The sequence below is a fragment of the Amblyomma maculatum genome, unplaced genomic scaffold, assembly GCF_055883805.1.
Source record: "Amblyomma maculatum isolate TAMU_Amacu unplaced genomic scaffold, ASM5588380v1 scaffold_29, whole genome shotgun sequence".
Lineage (NCBI taxonomy): Eukaryota > Metazoa > Arthropoda > Arachnida > Ixodida > Ixodidae > Amblyomma > Amblyomma maculatum.
Genome location: NW_028146754.1, coordinates 231418 through 246207, shown reverse-complemented (window position 1 = coordinate 246207; position 14790 = coordinate 231418). Strand labels below are relative to the sequence as shown.

The 14790-nt window shown below is 43.4% G+C and overlaps 1 protein-coding gene and 2 non-coding genes across 3 annotated transcripts; 1 reads left to right on the top strand and 2 right to left on the bottom strand.

Annotated features, from left to right (window-relative positions):
• Nucleotides 1–648: 648 nt before the first annotated feature.
• On the bottom strand, nucleotides 649–10938 carry LOC146170880 (uncharacterized). The gene is made up of 9 exons (XM_084586728.1): nucleotides 10894–10938; nucleotides 9885–10013; nucleotides 9337–9378; nucleotides 9184–9246; nucleotides 8849–8890; nucleotides 8696–8758; nucleotides 5779–5844; nucleotides 2102–2324; nucleotides 649–789 (listed from the first exon to the last, which is right to left on the bottom strand). Exons 1-9 carry the CDS (start codon nucleotides 10936–10938, stop codon nucleotides 680–682), a joined length of 783 nt encoding a protein of 260 aa, XP_084442854.1. The 3' UTR covers nucleotides 649–679.
• TRNAL-CAA (transfer RNA leucine (anticodon CAA)) lies at nucleotides 10307–10379 on the bottom strand. The gene has a single exon. It is a non-coding gene; the product is annotated as a tRNA-Leu (tRNA).
• Nucleotides 10434–10506, top strand: TRNAS-UGA (transfer RNA serine (anticodon UGA)). Its single transcript has one exon. It is a non-coding gene; the product is annotated as a tRNA-Ser (tRNA).
• Nucleotides 10939–14790: the final 3852 nt, after the last annotated feature.

The following is a 14790-nucleotide window of genomic DNA, read 5'->3' as shown; positions in this document are numbered from 1 at the left end:
TAGTCATGAATTCGAGAAACGAATGCTTAAGAATAATAGCAAAAGATTCTGCACTTCACGAGTGTGCGCCATGTTTTCCCAATAATGCACCGATGGCAATGGCTTGACTTCAGCGCTACGGCTGTTTTCTAGCTGTGTACAAACATATATCGCTTTGTACTGCGGGTAAAATGTCAGCTGAGCCAGCTCACCCTATTGAAAAAACTCATATGTAGTTGTCATATGAGTCTCATATATATGAAATTATTGGATATGTGTCATATGTGCTCGTATGTAATATGTGTCCCTCATATGGCACATATGTGTCATGTGTGTCTCATATATATGCAATTGGATATGTGTCCCTCATATGGCGCATATGTGTCATGCGTGTCTCATATATATGCAATTGGATATGTGTCCCTCATATCCTCTAGCATGATATGAGGGCACATGCACGTAACCATATGAGGGCCTCATCATGGGGTACTACCTCATTACTCATGTGCACTGTAAAGCAATTCAGGGGCATGTCCAGCTAACAGCTCTTAAGAGGCAGGCAGGCTTTCTGAACAAGCTTCAAACTCTTCAGTGCAGCAAATGCTGCATCCAAGTAACACATGCAGATTCAGCAGCCTGTTCAGTGAAATTCAGCAGCCTGTTCAGGTTTCAGTGAAATACTTTTTCGTTTTGTCTTTATTTACTTCATATCTCGCAGCATCTCTGCAATATAGCGGTTCAGCTTTGATCGCCGCACTTTTGCTTCTTCAGCAGCACCTGGAGTGTTCAATATATAGGCATCAAATGCATCTGAAAGAGTAAAAGAATAAGTTGTAGTTTAGCTCCGGTTAACCCTAGTTGAATTGCGAAAGCAACAGAAGTTTCTTTTGCCTGCAACATTATTCCCCATCATGCCCTATTAGTGTATGGTGCTACATTATTGGGGGCACTTAAAGGGGTTATGAAATGCCTAAAATGAGGTAAAGCAAATCGGACGAGAGATAGGTACTCCCTCAGTTAATTCACCGCAAGAATTTTTCAGCTAGCTTCATTAACACCGGATATATCGGCAATTAAAAATAGCACTCACCCTCTCCCTTCTAAACTCAACACTTGGAGACACACAAAAAAAAAAAAAACAAAGAAAACAGCTCGGGAACTCCGCCCCGCCTCTGTCGTGGGACTTTCGCAGCTACCGGAAATATGTCAGCCACGTACTGGGCGTCGCGGCTACAGCCAATGGCAGCCTTCGCGAAACGTCACTCTTGGCACTTGTAATCTAGGAACTCACAGCAGAATAGTTCCAAATCTCACCGCCCCGCGAGAACCGAGCAGCCCACGAATTTCAAAAAACGCAGTTCTAAAAAATTAATAATAAATCACTGCCTTTGTTGCAAGTTGTACTTTGGGGGAACACTCGGAAGCATTCGTTTTACACATTCAAAACGTTTATCAGTGACCTTTCAAGCCATTTCCTACCACCTTGAAGCTCATCCTTTAAGGGTATGACATGAGAGCATAAGCTATCAGCCCACATATGAAGTCACGCTTCAACCAACCCCTATGGGCGTGCCTGCGTGTCATAGGGGTAATGAGAATGCAAATGGTTCTGGCAGGCTGATTCTGATATCACCCTCCCATATGGAAGGAGCAACTCGAGTTGGCAGCTCCTGCCCGTGGCATAGGGGTAATGTGAATTCAAATGTCATGGCAGGCTGATTTTTTTATGAGGAGACCGTAGCTGCGCCTCTTCATGGCTTAGCTGCGGCCACCCGAGATCTCGCTTTGGCTGTCGTAGTATTGCTTTCGCAATAATAATCATCACACAATTTGATACAGGTAGGTACTGTAAAATAAAAGCACTTAAATTGTGCACACTGAGCCAAGAGACCAGGGTTCAATTCCAGCCATAGCAGTCACATTTCAATGAAAGCGAAGTACAAAACCTGTGCTGCATTGGCAGTGCACATTAAAAAACCTCCAGGTGGCTGAAATTACCCAGAACCTTCCTTTAAGACATCCCTCATAGCTTGAGTTGCTTTGGTACATTTACACTCCATAAATCAACCATGTAAATAAGAGAAAGACTAAATAAAAAGATGTAAATGTAAAAGATACTTACTGCCCACTGCTGCCAGCTTTTCTGGGCTCAGCCCAGGCTTCTGCACACTGTCTGCAGTTTTCAAAAAACGCCTGCACGCCGCTCCGGTGACGCTCCTTCCACGAAGAGCCGGGACCCCCCACAAAAGTTTTGCTGTATCCTTGCAAAACAAGGAGTCTCGGCCTCGGGAAAGGAGCCAGCGCCACCGTTCTGCACTAACGTAGTGGCCATTCCCGAGGTGGACCTGCAATAAACGGCATATTCTTTGTATAAAGCCTTATAACAGGTTTAGGAGAGATATATTATTCTGTACATTAAAATTGCTAGATACCCTTTTTTCAGAATTGCCACATTTTTATTATTAAGGTAATGGCAAATTTCCTTGCACACGATAACAATAAACATAGCACGCATCCGCTCTTCTTTGGACTCGGAAGCACATTAGACTAGTTAGACCGCATGGTCGCAACAAAGATGTGCGAAGTGAAACTCTATTAAGCTTCCTTTGGTAGTCATTTTGCCGAAACCTCCACTAATTCAGGCTCGACGGCATGGTGGCAGCACTGCTGTGGTGCCAAGCACGGTGGAAGAAGAAAGGTGCTCCACCGGCGAGGCTGCTCTGCAGCGAGCGAGCGGCCGCTTAGTGCGACTGGAAGAGAGGGCAGCCGCTAAGGGCGGCACATGTTCTGGGGGACATCCTCCGCTGATTCTGCTGACGTGCCTTTGGAGTAGCGACACCCGCAGTGATAATTTTCCCTTCAATCATAACTAAAAGACCATAACATGGACACATTTCTGTTTTCGTTATTTACACGTCCATTTCTGAGCAGGAAGAAGCTTTCTTACCGCTTACTGATTAAATAACTCAATTTTCGAGAGAGGAGAGAGAAGCATCATCTCGAGCAGATGACGCCTAGTGCTCACTGCCTCGGAGCGCGCTTTGAATGCACTTCTAACGGACTGCTACTTTGTGTGGCCAAAAAAGAGCGGCATCATGTCATCATGCTGCCGATAGCAATGTCTTACGGGTGATTGGCAGGTCAGCTAACGTGTGTACAATGATTTGCCAGACCATATCACGCAGTCTCTTAGATTGCGAGTGCATCGATTCACGTGCTCTGACCAGATATCTACCTATCTACCTTTCATGGATTTCTCTACTGGAACGTGATGTTGTACACCTCAAGCAAGAAAGCCAGTTGCTCGCCCGGCGGCTCGCATTTTTCAAATGCTAGAGAGGGTAGAAGCAGTTTTCCGATAATATGCAGTAAACTTAACCGTTACCTCACAATCGACGAATCGCATTGCATTTCCATGCGCTGAGCATAAATTAAATACATATGACAGCGCATCCTTTAAATTACTATGTTGCAGCAAGGTTGCGACTGTTCAGTGGACAAAGACGATAGGAAAAAATAGTTGCAGTTTGAGAAAGCTTGCATAAGCCCCTATACGCCATTGTGGTAGTGAAAAAAAAAGCTAGCCGGCTATCGAACAATCCAATGATGGCATATGTACCATGGTTGCTGCAAGCCTTAATATTTACAGCGGTGCTCGGTAACCCAAACAGCCGCGAAGTAACTTTGAGTCCACGGAGTGTGCTCGCTGATATTTGATAGGGCCTAAGCTAGCCGTCGTGTATGCGTGTATCTGACTATCGAGAACAACGACATGCGGTGCTGTTTCTGGTTCTTTGTTTTTTGCACTTTCTCTAAGTTTTGTTTAAGCATTCAAGTAGAATAACGAACCGGATGCCTTAAACGATATCAGCTACCTGCTTATATACCTCGCACGTACACCTTTTCTTGTAAAAAAAAAAAGAAATAAGGACTATGGACAACAAAGCTTTCTCTGATTTAGTACACAATTAAAACAACAGACTGTAGCATCCTAGCTTGAAATTGTGCCATGTTTACCTACATCATAATTTTATGATGTAGTAAATGTGAACACATTGGCACTCCTACGGGCTCTGCTGTTTGAATATTTTGTCATTATGTTTATGCCTGAGTGGCATCAAAAAAGCACTGGTGTCGTGCGTATTATACAATCGACGACCGATTTTTTGGATTCTCAACGAACCACGAAAATCTCTGAAAAATCGGGCAGTCTGAAAAAACAAATGTGCACGAAAAAAAGCTCAGCAACGCGTTTCACATGCGTTGCCAAGCATAGTGAGTAAGCCTAGCCGTGGTTGTGTTGATGCGAGAACTATGTTCTGTCGCTACTATGGTTTGCATTTACTTGAATCGGCTTCAGTTCTTCAAGAAGCTGTTTCCGATTTTTTTTTTTTTCATGCAACGTGGCAGCGAGAAGGCACTCAACAAATTCAGGTGTTGTGATCCAGTGGTTGGTGGTGGTGGTGTGCCTCGACAGTGGGAAAACCTACTCTGTCGATTTGCTTGGAGCTAGTACGCCCGCCGATGCGTGGGAGTCTGTAGCACCCACAACGCTATGCAATTGCTTCCGCCACGTGGGATTTGTGCTGAATGACAAGTCGGCTGCCTTGGACGAGGAGAGCACCGTCGAGCAGCTCTCAGGCAGTGAGCAGCTCATTCACGACCTTCGCACTGCTGATGTCAAAATTTTACCGGCCGTCTCGTTTTCAGAGTTCACAGACGTGGACCATGAGTCCGAATTGTGCGCTGGGCTCACAGATGCAGAAATTATTCGCCAAGTGCTTGTGGAGTCTGAGAGCGACGACGACAATGACTCACCTGCAGCAGCGCAGCCGACGCAAGCTGAACTGATGCAAGCGAAATTCAGGCGGACCTGTTAGCACGGAAGCAGAGCGTGGTGCAGAAAAGCATTCCCGACTTTTTCCGGCCTCAAAGTGAATAATAGGCGATAAATTGAGCTTTTTGGGTGCAGATTTATTTTTTCGGGCTGCCCGATTTTTCGGACATTTTCGTGATCCGTTGAGAATCCGAAAAATCTGTCGTCGGCTGTATTGTTACATTACCAAACTATCGTGTACACCTCCAAGTTGCATATCAGTTAAGAAATCATTCATGCTGCCCTGGGTCGAATTACAACCCATAATGGGCAGAAATATAAAAGTACACCCTCCAACCAAAAAAGAAAAAAAATTGTTTCAAGCAAGCAAACGCCCCTATGTGTCAAAATCAAGCGCCCATCACAGGTGCGCCCATAGAAGCGCCAGTGAAACGAGCAACGAGACAGGCCCCCAGTACTGGTGCTGCCGCTGGCGGCCACGTCATGTGTAAAAGTCACACTAAGCGGCCACTCCTTGCCGCACAGTCCTATCACCTCTCTCTTCCACCGTGGTGCCAAGTATATTTGGGAGCACCAAGCTAACAAGCAGTGAGATCAGGCCTACAACGATTGGTCTCTTCCTGCACCCCTGCTTTTTCACGTGGCGCAGAACAGGTTTTTAAACATTCTAAAATGCAGCACAAGAGGCTGCACTAATTTGAACCGAAGTGTAAGAGGCTTTAACTGCTAGTTTTGGAATTAGGCTTGGGGCTATTGTACAGGCTAACATTTTTTTGCACTATAACAATTAGATGGAAAATTTCACGTCTGTGAGGGATCTGCCTTGATGCTTGGCTACATGCTCGGCAGCATGTTACCGCAATTTCCAGATTATTTTCACCTACACTTGCCAAGAACGGGAGCAAAAAACATTTTATGCTGACAAATTACTTTTAAAAATGCAAACGATTGAGCCATCGCACCTGATCATTCACCTCAGTGAGAACACCCGGGTGTTGTAAGGCTGCAGGACAGTCACTGGTAGAGGCCTGCAAATATGAAATGTGCACATTCTCATTTGCATACAAAATAGTAACGCACATACTAGATTAAAGGGTAACCTCATGAGAATTTAGAATATTCTGAGCTATTGCATTGCACTTCTGAGGCCTCCTTATCAAATTTCAGAGTTTTCAGAATTGGAATAGAATTAAACTATGAAACAGTGACAACTAGGAAATAAACCAAAACTGGATTCTGATAGAGTCTATGTGCAGTTTTATTTGCACGCTGGTGACTGCATGAGTAACAGCTTCAGCTCCCCTGCCTGAAGAAGAGCCTTCATAGGAAACTATGCCCAGGCTCAAAATACCCATACCCTCCCATAACCTACAATATGGGCTTGATCAAAGACTCACAAAGCCAACAACAGCTCCCTCTAAAATCAAGGCCAAGTACGATAGGTATTAATAGAGAAATGCTTTGTAGCCTCCCCTCCCATCCATTGCAATTACACGAGATTATTTTTGCCTATATCAAGCAAGCCTAAACTTCCTTCTCCCAGGGCATTTCACATTTCATGCATTACAAACAGGGAAAAAAAGATGAGTGCACTGCCTGCGGTAAATACTCTTCAAATGATCACACATACCAGTAGTGTCATACAGCCGAACACAGGACAAATAACTTCATCTGCCCCCTTGCACTACCTCTAAAAGCTAGAGGCTGCTCTGCCTCAACATCTGCAACATAAATGGCGGTCTACTCTGACTTCCCATACCAAGCATATAATCCTGCTGGATTATGTGTGACTTGTTAGATGTCAAGGACGAAAATGCTTCCCCTTCTCATCTGATGAAGATTATATATTTATTTAAAGAACCCTTAAAGGCCCTCTTTAAGGGGACTAAAAGTGGAGTTGACAATAAATTCATTGTCTCTCTGACAGCATCAGTCATTATTTGTCTCAAATAACCAAAACAAAAAAAAATCTCAAAATATTTTCGTCCACCAAACGCAGACAGAATATAGACAAGCATGCCGACACCACATGCAAGACAGCAGTACAAATCACCCTGACTGAAGCCACAAAAGGGTAGAATTTTAAACTACATAATTTGCAATAATACGAAATGCCACCTAGCTGTAAAATTGTTCAGAAAGAATAGGAAAGCTCTAAAGGGCCTACTGTGAAAGTTTCAATGAAATAACAAAACCCCCGAAGTTGCCCTTTAAAATTATACTAGATATGGATTCATAACAAGCTATAACGATGTATCAAGGAAAGAAGCCAACAGTCACCCCGCCGGGGTGGTGCAGTGGTAAGACGCCCGACTACTGTGCCGGAGTACCCGGGTTCGAACCCGACCTCGGTGGCTGCGTTTCGATGGAGGCGAAACGGAGTGGCGTCCGTGTGCTGTGCGATGTCAGTGCACGTTAAAGAACCCCAGGTGGTCGAAATTTCCGGAGTCCTCCACTACGGCATCTCTCATAGCCTTAGTCGCTTTGGGACGTTAAACCCCACAAACCAACCAAGAAGCCAACAGTCGGCGAGGCCAAGGAAAGCGTTGGAGATGGTACTTTAGGTCTTTTTATTTTTTTTTTTCTTTTTGAATGTTTGCTTAGATAATCACAGAAATTAGTAATGTAATCTTTTTAGGGGAAAGATAATTAAACACAAAATAGAAGAAAAAACAACGTGCCGATGGTGGGAACCGAACCCACGACCTCCGAATATCGCGTCCGGCGCTCTCCAGCTGAGCTACATTGGCCGCTGTCCCCCCTGCTACTTGCTTGGGTATTTATGTTGTCTGTATACGAACCTTGAGAGTGTTCACCAGCGCCACCCTCAGCCATAGCGGCGGACGTAGAACGTCCATTGTTACCGCCAGCGTCACATAGGACGTGATCAAGAGCGTGGGCGAAAGCTGTGCTAGAACCCTCTTACGCTACCTATGGCTTCAAGACTGCCAGAACCGAGACCCCCGTAAGCTACAAGCAGATCAATTAAGGGGAAATGAGGGTGCTCGTTATAATACATGAAGGAAAGAAGCCAACAGTCAGCGAGGCCAAGGAAAGCGTTGGGGATGGTACTTTAGGTCTTTTTATTTTTTTTTTTTTTCTTTTTGAATGTTTGCTTAGATAATCACAGAAATTAGAACTTGATGTAGTCAAGTATGGATAATGTATACCAGAGCTTCATAAATGACTACAATCCTTTTTGTTCTTGATTCAATCAACTGTATTGTGTGGCCAGAGTGGAAAAATCACTCTGCATTTGTAGGTATGAAAACTAATGAGTGATTATGATGAGGATAAAGTAAAATGTGTATCACACGAGGCTATAATGCCCTAGAGCAAATAGCACGATACTATGGTTTGGTTTGAGAGGTTTAACGTCCCAAAGCGATTCAGGCTGTGAGAAAAGTCGTAGTGGAGGCCTCCGGAAATTTGGAGCCCCTGGGGTTCTTTACCGTGCACTGACATCGCACAGTACATGGGTGCCTTGCTTTTCGCCTCCATCGAAAGTGGCTCCCGAGGCCGGGATTCGATTCCGCATCCTTGGGCACAGTATTCCAGTGCCGTAACGACTGCGCCACCCCGGCGGGCCATAGCGGGAGACTATGGTGATAGCCGAGGGGTCTAAAGCATTGGAAACATAATTGATCTGTATGAGCTGTCAGTGGTTCAAAATACCGAGAGCTGTTGGGTGTTTTTTTTTTATGCTCCATATACCATTTCGATAGAAAATTCCATGTTTCTTAAAGGTTCGCTGCAGACCCATGTTTAGCATATTGTTTGTTATGGTTTCCACATTATTTGCCTGCACTGCCATGAATGGAAGCTAAAAGATTTTCGAGCTTAGAAATTGGTTCTAAATATGAAGGAAAGTTACTCTACCTGGCCAGTGACCTCGGCAAGGGCACCCAGGTTGGGTTGCTGAGGTGTCATGCTGGTGGAAGCCTGCAAAATGTGAAAATTGTTCAACTACTCCATTCCACTACTATGCATTACTATTTTAAGGCAACTAAAATGAACAAATTAACAGCCTACCTGGTAGCAGCTGTCCTCTGGTGGCTGAATGTCCACTGGGTACTACATGTAAGACGCAATATGAAATAAGATTACAGTAACAAAATTATACTGGACTAATAAAACAAATAAAATGAAGTCTCACTACCCTGCTGGTTCCCAATCAATGTTTTTTTTATGCTCCATATACCATTTCGATAGAAAATTCCATGTTTCTTAAAGGTTCCACTGCAGACCCATGTTTAGCATATTGTTTGTTATGGTTTCCACATTATTTGCCTGCACTGTCATGAATGGAAGCTAAAAGATTTTCGAGCTTAGAAATTGGTTCTAAATATGAAGGAAAGTTACTGTACCTGGCCAGTGACCTCGGCAAGGGCACCCAGGTTTGGTTGCTGAGGTGCCATGCTGGTGGAAGCCTGCAAAATGTGAAAATTGTTCAACTACTCCATTCCACTACTATGCATTATTATTTTAGGGCAACTAAAATGAACAAATTAACAGCTTACCTGGTAGCAGCTGTCCCTTGGTGGCTGAATGCCCACTGGGTTCTACATGTAAGACGCAATATGAAATAAGATTATTACAGTAAAAAAATTATACTGGACTAATAAAACAAATAAAATGAAGTCTCACTTCCCTGCTGGTTTCCAAATTTCTTTTCTTTACTTCAACTTGCAATAATTTCAATTCTATTGGTGTACCCGTGGAATTCAAATTAATGAGCTTTTAGTGTAAAACTGAGAAAAGCAAAGTGCAGGCAGTGAACTTCTATAGCTTGCAGTGCTCAAGATTATTTAAAAGAAAAAGTTCTGTCATGCTAGTAATCATGCTAACAACAGGCTGGAAGCGAAAATGATTCAGTCCTACACGTGAAATATGTTTCCAACTGCTCAGTGTAGTTGAAGTAGCAACCGTCACTGCATATAAACTGCTTAATGTGGAGAGAAAAAAAAAAACTAGAAGTTTCAGAAAAGCTCGCTAACACAGCATTCTTGTTTTTTTTTTTTTTTGAAGACATGCAATGAACGTCATAAGCTGATGGTTAGTTCTATACCTCAGTGTTTTGAAAGTCCACTTGAGAACGATCAACTTGAGCTGCAGGAACTGTTGCAGTCGATTTCTTCGTCAGCTGGCTGCCATGTGGAGCTCCTGGCATCTCTGTAATGTCGTTGCCACTAGGCTCCTGCACAAAATAGACATTTCTAAAATGCTCAGCACCTATAAAGAGGCATATAATTCCATACAGGAGGAATGATTTTTTTTTTACCGCTGCAATGTGCCACATAGAGGGAATGAGACATGCGGCAACAGCATAAGACAAGATATGAAGCAAAGAAGCCAACAGTCGGCAAGGCCAAGGAAAGCATTGGGGATGGTACTTTTTTTTTTAATGCTTACTCGGATAATCACAGAAATTAGTAATGTAATCTGTTTAAGGTAAGGATAATTAAACACAAAGTAGAAGAAAAAACAACGTGCCGATGGTGGGAACCGAACCCACGACCTCCGAATATTGCGTCCGGTGCTCTTCCAACTGAGCTACATCGGCCGCTGTCCCCCCTGCTACTGCCCAATACCCAAAAAAGTAGCAGGGGGGACAGCAGCCGATGTAGCTCAGTTGGAAGAGCACCGGACGTGATATTCGGAGGTCGTGGGTTCCGTTCCCACCATCGGCACGTTGTTTTTTCTTCTACTTTGTGTTTAATTATCTTCCCCCTAAACAGATTACATTACTAATTTCTTTGATTATCCGAGTAAACATAAAAAAAAAAGTACCATCCCCAACACTTTTCTTGGCTTCGCCGACTGTTGGCTTCTTTCCTTTATGTATTATAACGAGCCCCCTCATTTCCCCTTGATTGATCTGCTAAGACAAGATAGTTACTTCAACAAGTCCATGGTAAGCTGCCATTAGCAGCAACGGCACATTGGGTCTGTTCAATTTGGCTGCACTTTGCTGCACTAGTTCCACAAAGTGCAGCCCTTTAGTATTCCTTTTGCCAGTGCAGTGCATGCCTGCCCTTTTGCATATTCATTTACTGAAATTCCCAACCTATAGGCACCGTGCAGGAACCCAGGGGGCAGCCCTCGTGAACAGGCAACGCCATTAGTGAGCACCAGAGATTTTCCAGGAGAGTTGCGGCTGCCAGGGCAAGTGCTTAATTAAGGTGGCCGTAGGAAAGTCATAATTATAACTCTGAGGAGTAAAATAAGAACTGTGGACCCTGTAGACAGAATTTCAGCACATACCTCATTTACTCACATAATGAACCTACCTCCCACTTTTGTGACAGAGAATATATTTTTTTAAATGTCAATTGTTAATACATCCCTGTTTCACATCATTGTCATTGCAGGCCATAGTGCATACCTTGCAAACATGCCAAATGCTTCTCATTGATATTAACATGGTATATTTTTTTGGTGTTACATCATACAACGGGTGAAGGGGGGGGGGGGGGGGTGACTTGCACTGCACAGCAAGCTTTGCAGAGTGCCAAGATGCTGCCAAGACCATTTCTCAAGACCCTCTATCCATCTTTGCATGCCAGCAGTACCAGCGAATCACATGAAAATGGAATGAGACAGTTCTCCCATGCCATAGGGCTTCTGCACAAGTTCAAAATGGTCGGCTCCCTCTCATGAGCGCAAAAGAAAAGGTTTTTCTGGTTCAAATTTTGTGTCACATCACTCGACTTCAGAATTCATAAGCCTAGATATGTGAACAATTGCAACATCTAGTTATCTCGCATAAAAAAAAAGTTCTTTTTTTACTCAAACAGTTTTCTTTATACATACCTTCGGGCAATTACTACAGCGTGCTGCCATCCAGGGTTCTGCATATAAAACAGACACACCATTAGAACCATACTGAGCCAGATATTTCATATTTCTTGCTCAAAAAAAGAGCTTTGATTTGAATTCTTACAGCTTTTCAGGCTACGCATGGTTCTAAGATCTTGCACAGATCATCTTCAGTGCAGGATCTAAGCACTACACTTGTTTCTATAAATTGTCCAAATGATGGTCAGTGGTCCTTTTAAAGTTAAAATTATTACAGTTCTCAAATTCAAAAGTGTTTGTGCATAAGACTCCTTACACTGATGCCTTTCTGTCACCTAACTTTTGAAGCACAACAATTAACTTGCATGGCAGAAATCTGTACATTTATAAAAGCACAAACACAAACAGCAGGTTTGTGCACCTAGAACTATACCAGTAGAACTCTGACTCGAGGGCATAAGTAAGGTGCGATGCTTCCAAGAATTTAGTTTAGGTCCACATTTCGTTTCATTAAAGCCGCATCCTAACATAGCACTGCGATAAAGCATATGTCCACATCAGATGAAGCCGCTCACACCTATGCAAGTGCTTGCATACTGCAATCAGCACAAACAGACCCATCATGATATTGCAAGTTATTGCTTATCTCTCACCGAATTTGTTCAGGAAAGCGTCTTCTAGCCGATCATGGCGAGCTTGCAACTCTGCTTTCTCTTTCCGTACTTGTTTGAGCCTCTGCAGGAGGGTGTTGCTTTTTTTTTGCTCCTCAACGAGCAACCTTTTCGCCACAACAACGTCTTCCGAGCTTGACTCCTCCTCGGACATCATCTCCTGTAGTTTCAGCCTTTTGGCCTTCCCCATCTTTCGTGCCGTCTCTTTTGCTGACACAGCCTGCAGTAACATGTCCCACATCATGTGCTTATATGTTGCAGCATGAAAACAAGGCAAAACATATAGTAGAACACAAGCTTGATTGCAAAATTCCCTAATGAAGCTAAACATATATAGTACTAAGCATAGCTGTAAAGGTACACTAAACATGGTTTATTCAGTATGCATTTACTTCTAATAACTTCAGCATATCTATATGAAAGGACCAAACAAGGGTTGAGGGGAAGTCTCAGTTTGCGAACCAAGGCAACATTTTGGCAATTCCCCTTGTCGAAACATTGGCTTCACTTGTGACTGAGACTCCCACTACCCTTGTTCAGTTCTCTTTCTTATTCTGTATCTATATTTTCCCCTTCATTCTATCCTGGATCTTGAACACATCTAAAAACTATAAACCAGGCAAACAGTCACTGAAACTGAAATAAACATATGGTATTTTTTTTATTTGAGGTGTTTATTCTTGGGAAATTAGTAGCGTAAACATTTACCTGAGAATAAACAATTAAAAAGCAGAAGAAATAACTGCTACATGGCATCTATGGGATCCGAACCCATGACCCACTCCAGTGCAGCGCTCTACAACTAAGCTACGGTGGCAGATATTCAATGTCCTAGTTTTTTAGGTATTTATCTCACAAGTAACCTAACTTTCAGTTTTCATCCATGCCCCCCTCAACCATAGCAGTGTACAAAGGACCATTCTGTGGTGCCACTTATGCTCACTTAAATGATGCCCAGGAATGCTATGAGATTCCCTTTCAGGTATTAAAAGAATGCCACGACATTTCAGTTTTCTACACGTGATAAACATGCATGCACACATTTTCTTGTCCCCAGAGCACAAGGCCCACTACTGTTGTGACAACCGCTGATGAAGACAAAGAAGAGTTATATGTACAGTAATGGACAAATTAAGTTAACCTGCAATGTTGGAGCAATAAGCCTGAGGTGATCACGCAGGGTAAAGACATTTGCAAAACTAGAGACAACACGATAAAAACTGATTTTTTGTGCTAGCCAAAAGCATACAGGCACATATTGTGGAAGTACATACTGCAGGACGAAACAAAGAGAATGTCACTTGGCGCACCTCACACCAATAATATCGATCCAGGTGCACCTCTGCGCCCTTCTGTGTCTGTATATTTCTGGTTATCGTCTAAAACCTTTAGCACTTGCATGATGCTAACTGTAGCTTGCATATGCCATCCTCAGTCTGAAAATAGCTTGTCCATGACTGTACAGCAATAAGCATTTGTTGCAGCATGTCATGAAAGAACACACACAATTTGGAGCTTAAATTGCATGAAAACGTTCCCAAGATTTGACAAAAAGAATTGCCCTATGCACTTCTCAAATCCTATACAAAATTCACTGTTGCAATAGGCAGCAGCAAGACAAGGCAAAATTTATCTCAGTACATACATTTGTCTTTTCAACTGTTTCCTGCGGTGGCAGAACTTCGTCAAAAATAAATTCCGGAACGGGAATTTTCTTTTTCGCCATTCTCTGAACGAGATCCGTCTGTGTTACTGAAACACAATGAATGAGAGAAGATCATGAAATGTCATTATTTAAGTGACAGCAAAGCCAAGACAAGCTACGAAAATGCTAGGCATTATCGCCTCATGCAGTCATGCAGTTACCGATAATTTATGAACATATACCTCACTTATGTCAGCACTACTAATAACGTTTCCGCGCACCTCTCCGCTAAGCAGCTTCGCCACCAAACTTCGTTAAGATCAGAGAAGCTAATTTCATGGGTTGTGAATGCATCACGGCGGTGTATTTGGCACGCTACTGAAATATGACAGACCGCACAGCGAAGTAATCGAAAAACTCACCTCCAAGTTCGATTACTTGGGCCGGATAAAACCCCTCATCTTCTTTTCTTCCGCCGCACCAGTAGGCATCTTTCTTCTTTTTTGCAACTTCGGTTACCGAGGTCGGGGAATAGTCGCGTATCAAAGACACGTGCACGACCGCTCTAGCGCCGTCACTGTATTTTACGTAGGCGTAAGTAGGAATTGACGCGCTCATGACAGATTAGAGTGAGCAAAGCTGGCTATCGCAAAGCACACGACACTGCTAACACTGCTAAGACCAAGAAACAGTCCGTGCAGTATGATCGTACGCATGGATGAACTATGGTGGCTAGAAACGTCGTACGGTTAGTAATCAACTCGGATTGGCTTGGCGGCGCAAAGACTACTAGCAAGCCGCAAGCACCGCAAGCGCCGCAATCAAAAGGGGAACGGCTCAGCCTGGCTCAGCGATGGAGC

Coding starts and splice junctions, on each gene's coding strand:
- LOC146170880 (XM_084586728.1), bottom strand. CDS start 10,938: ATGGCGTTGCCTGTTCACGAGGGCTGCCCCCTGGGTTCCTGCACG. Junction 8,891..9,183: donor TTGCCGAGGTCACTGGCCAG/GTACAGTAACTT, acceptor TCTTACATGTAG/TACCCAGTGGACATTCAGCC. Junction 8,759..8,848: donor CAGAGGACAGCTGCTACCAG/GTAGGCTGTTAA, acceptor CACATTTTGCAG/GCTTCCACCAGCATGACACC.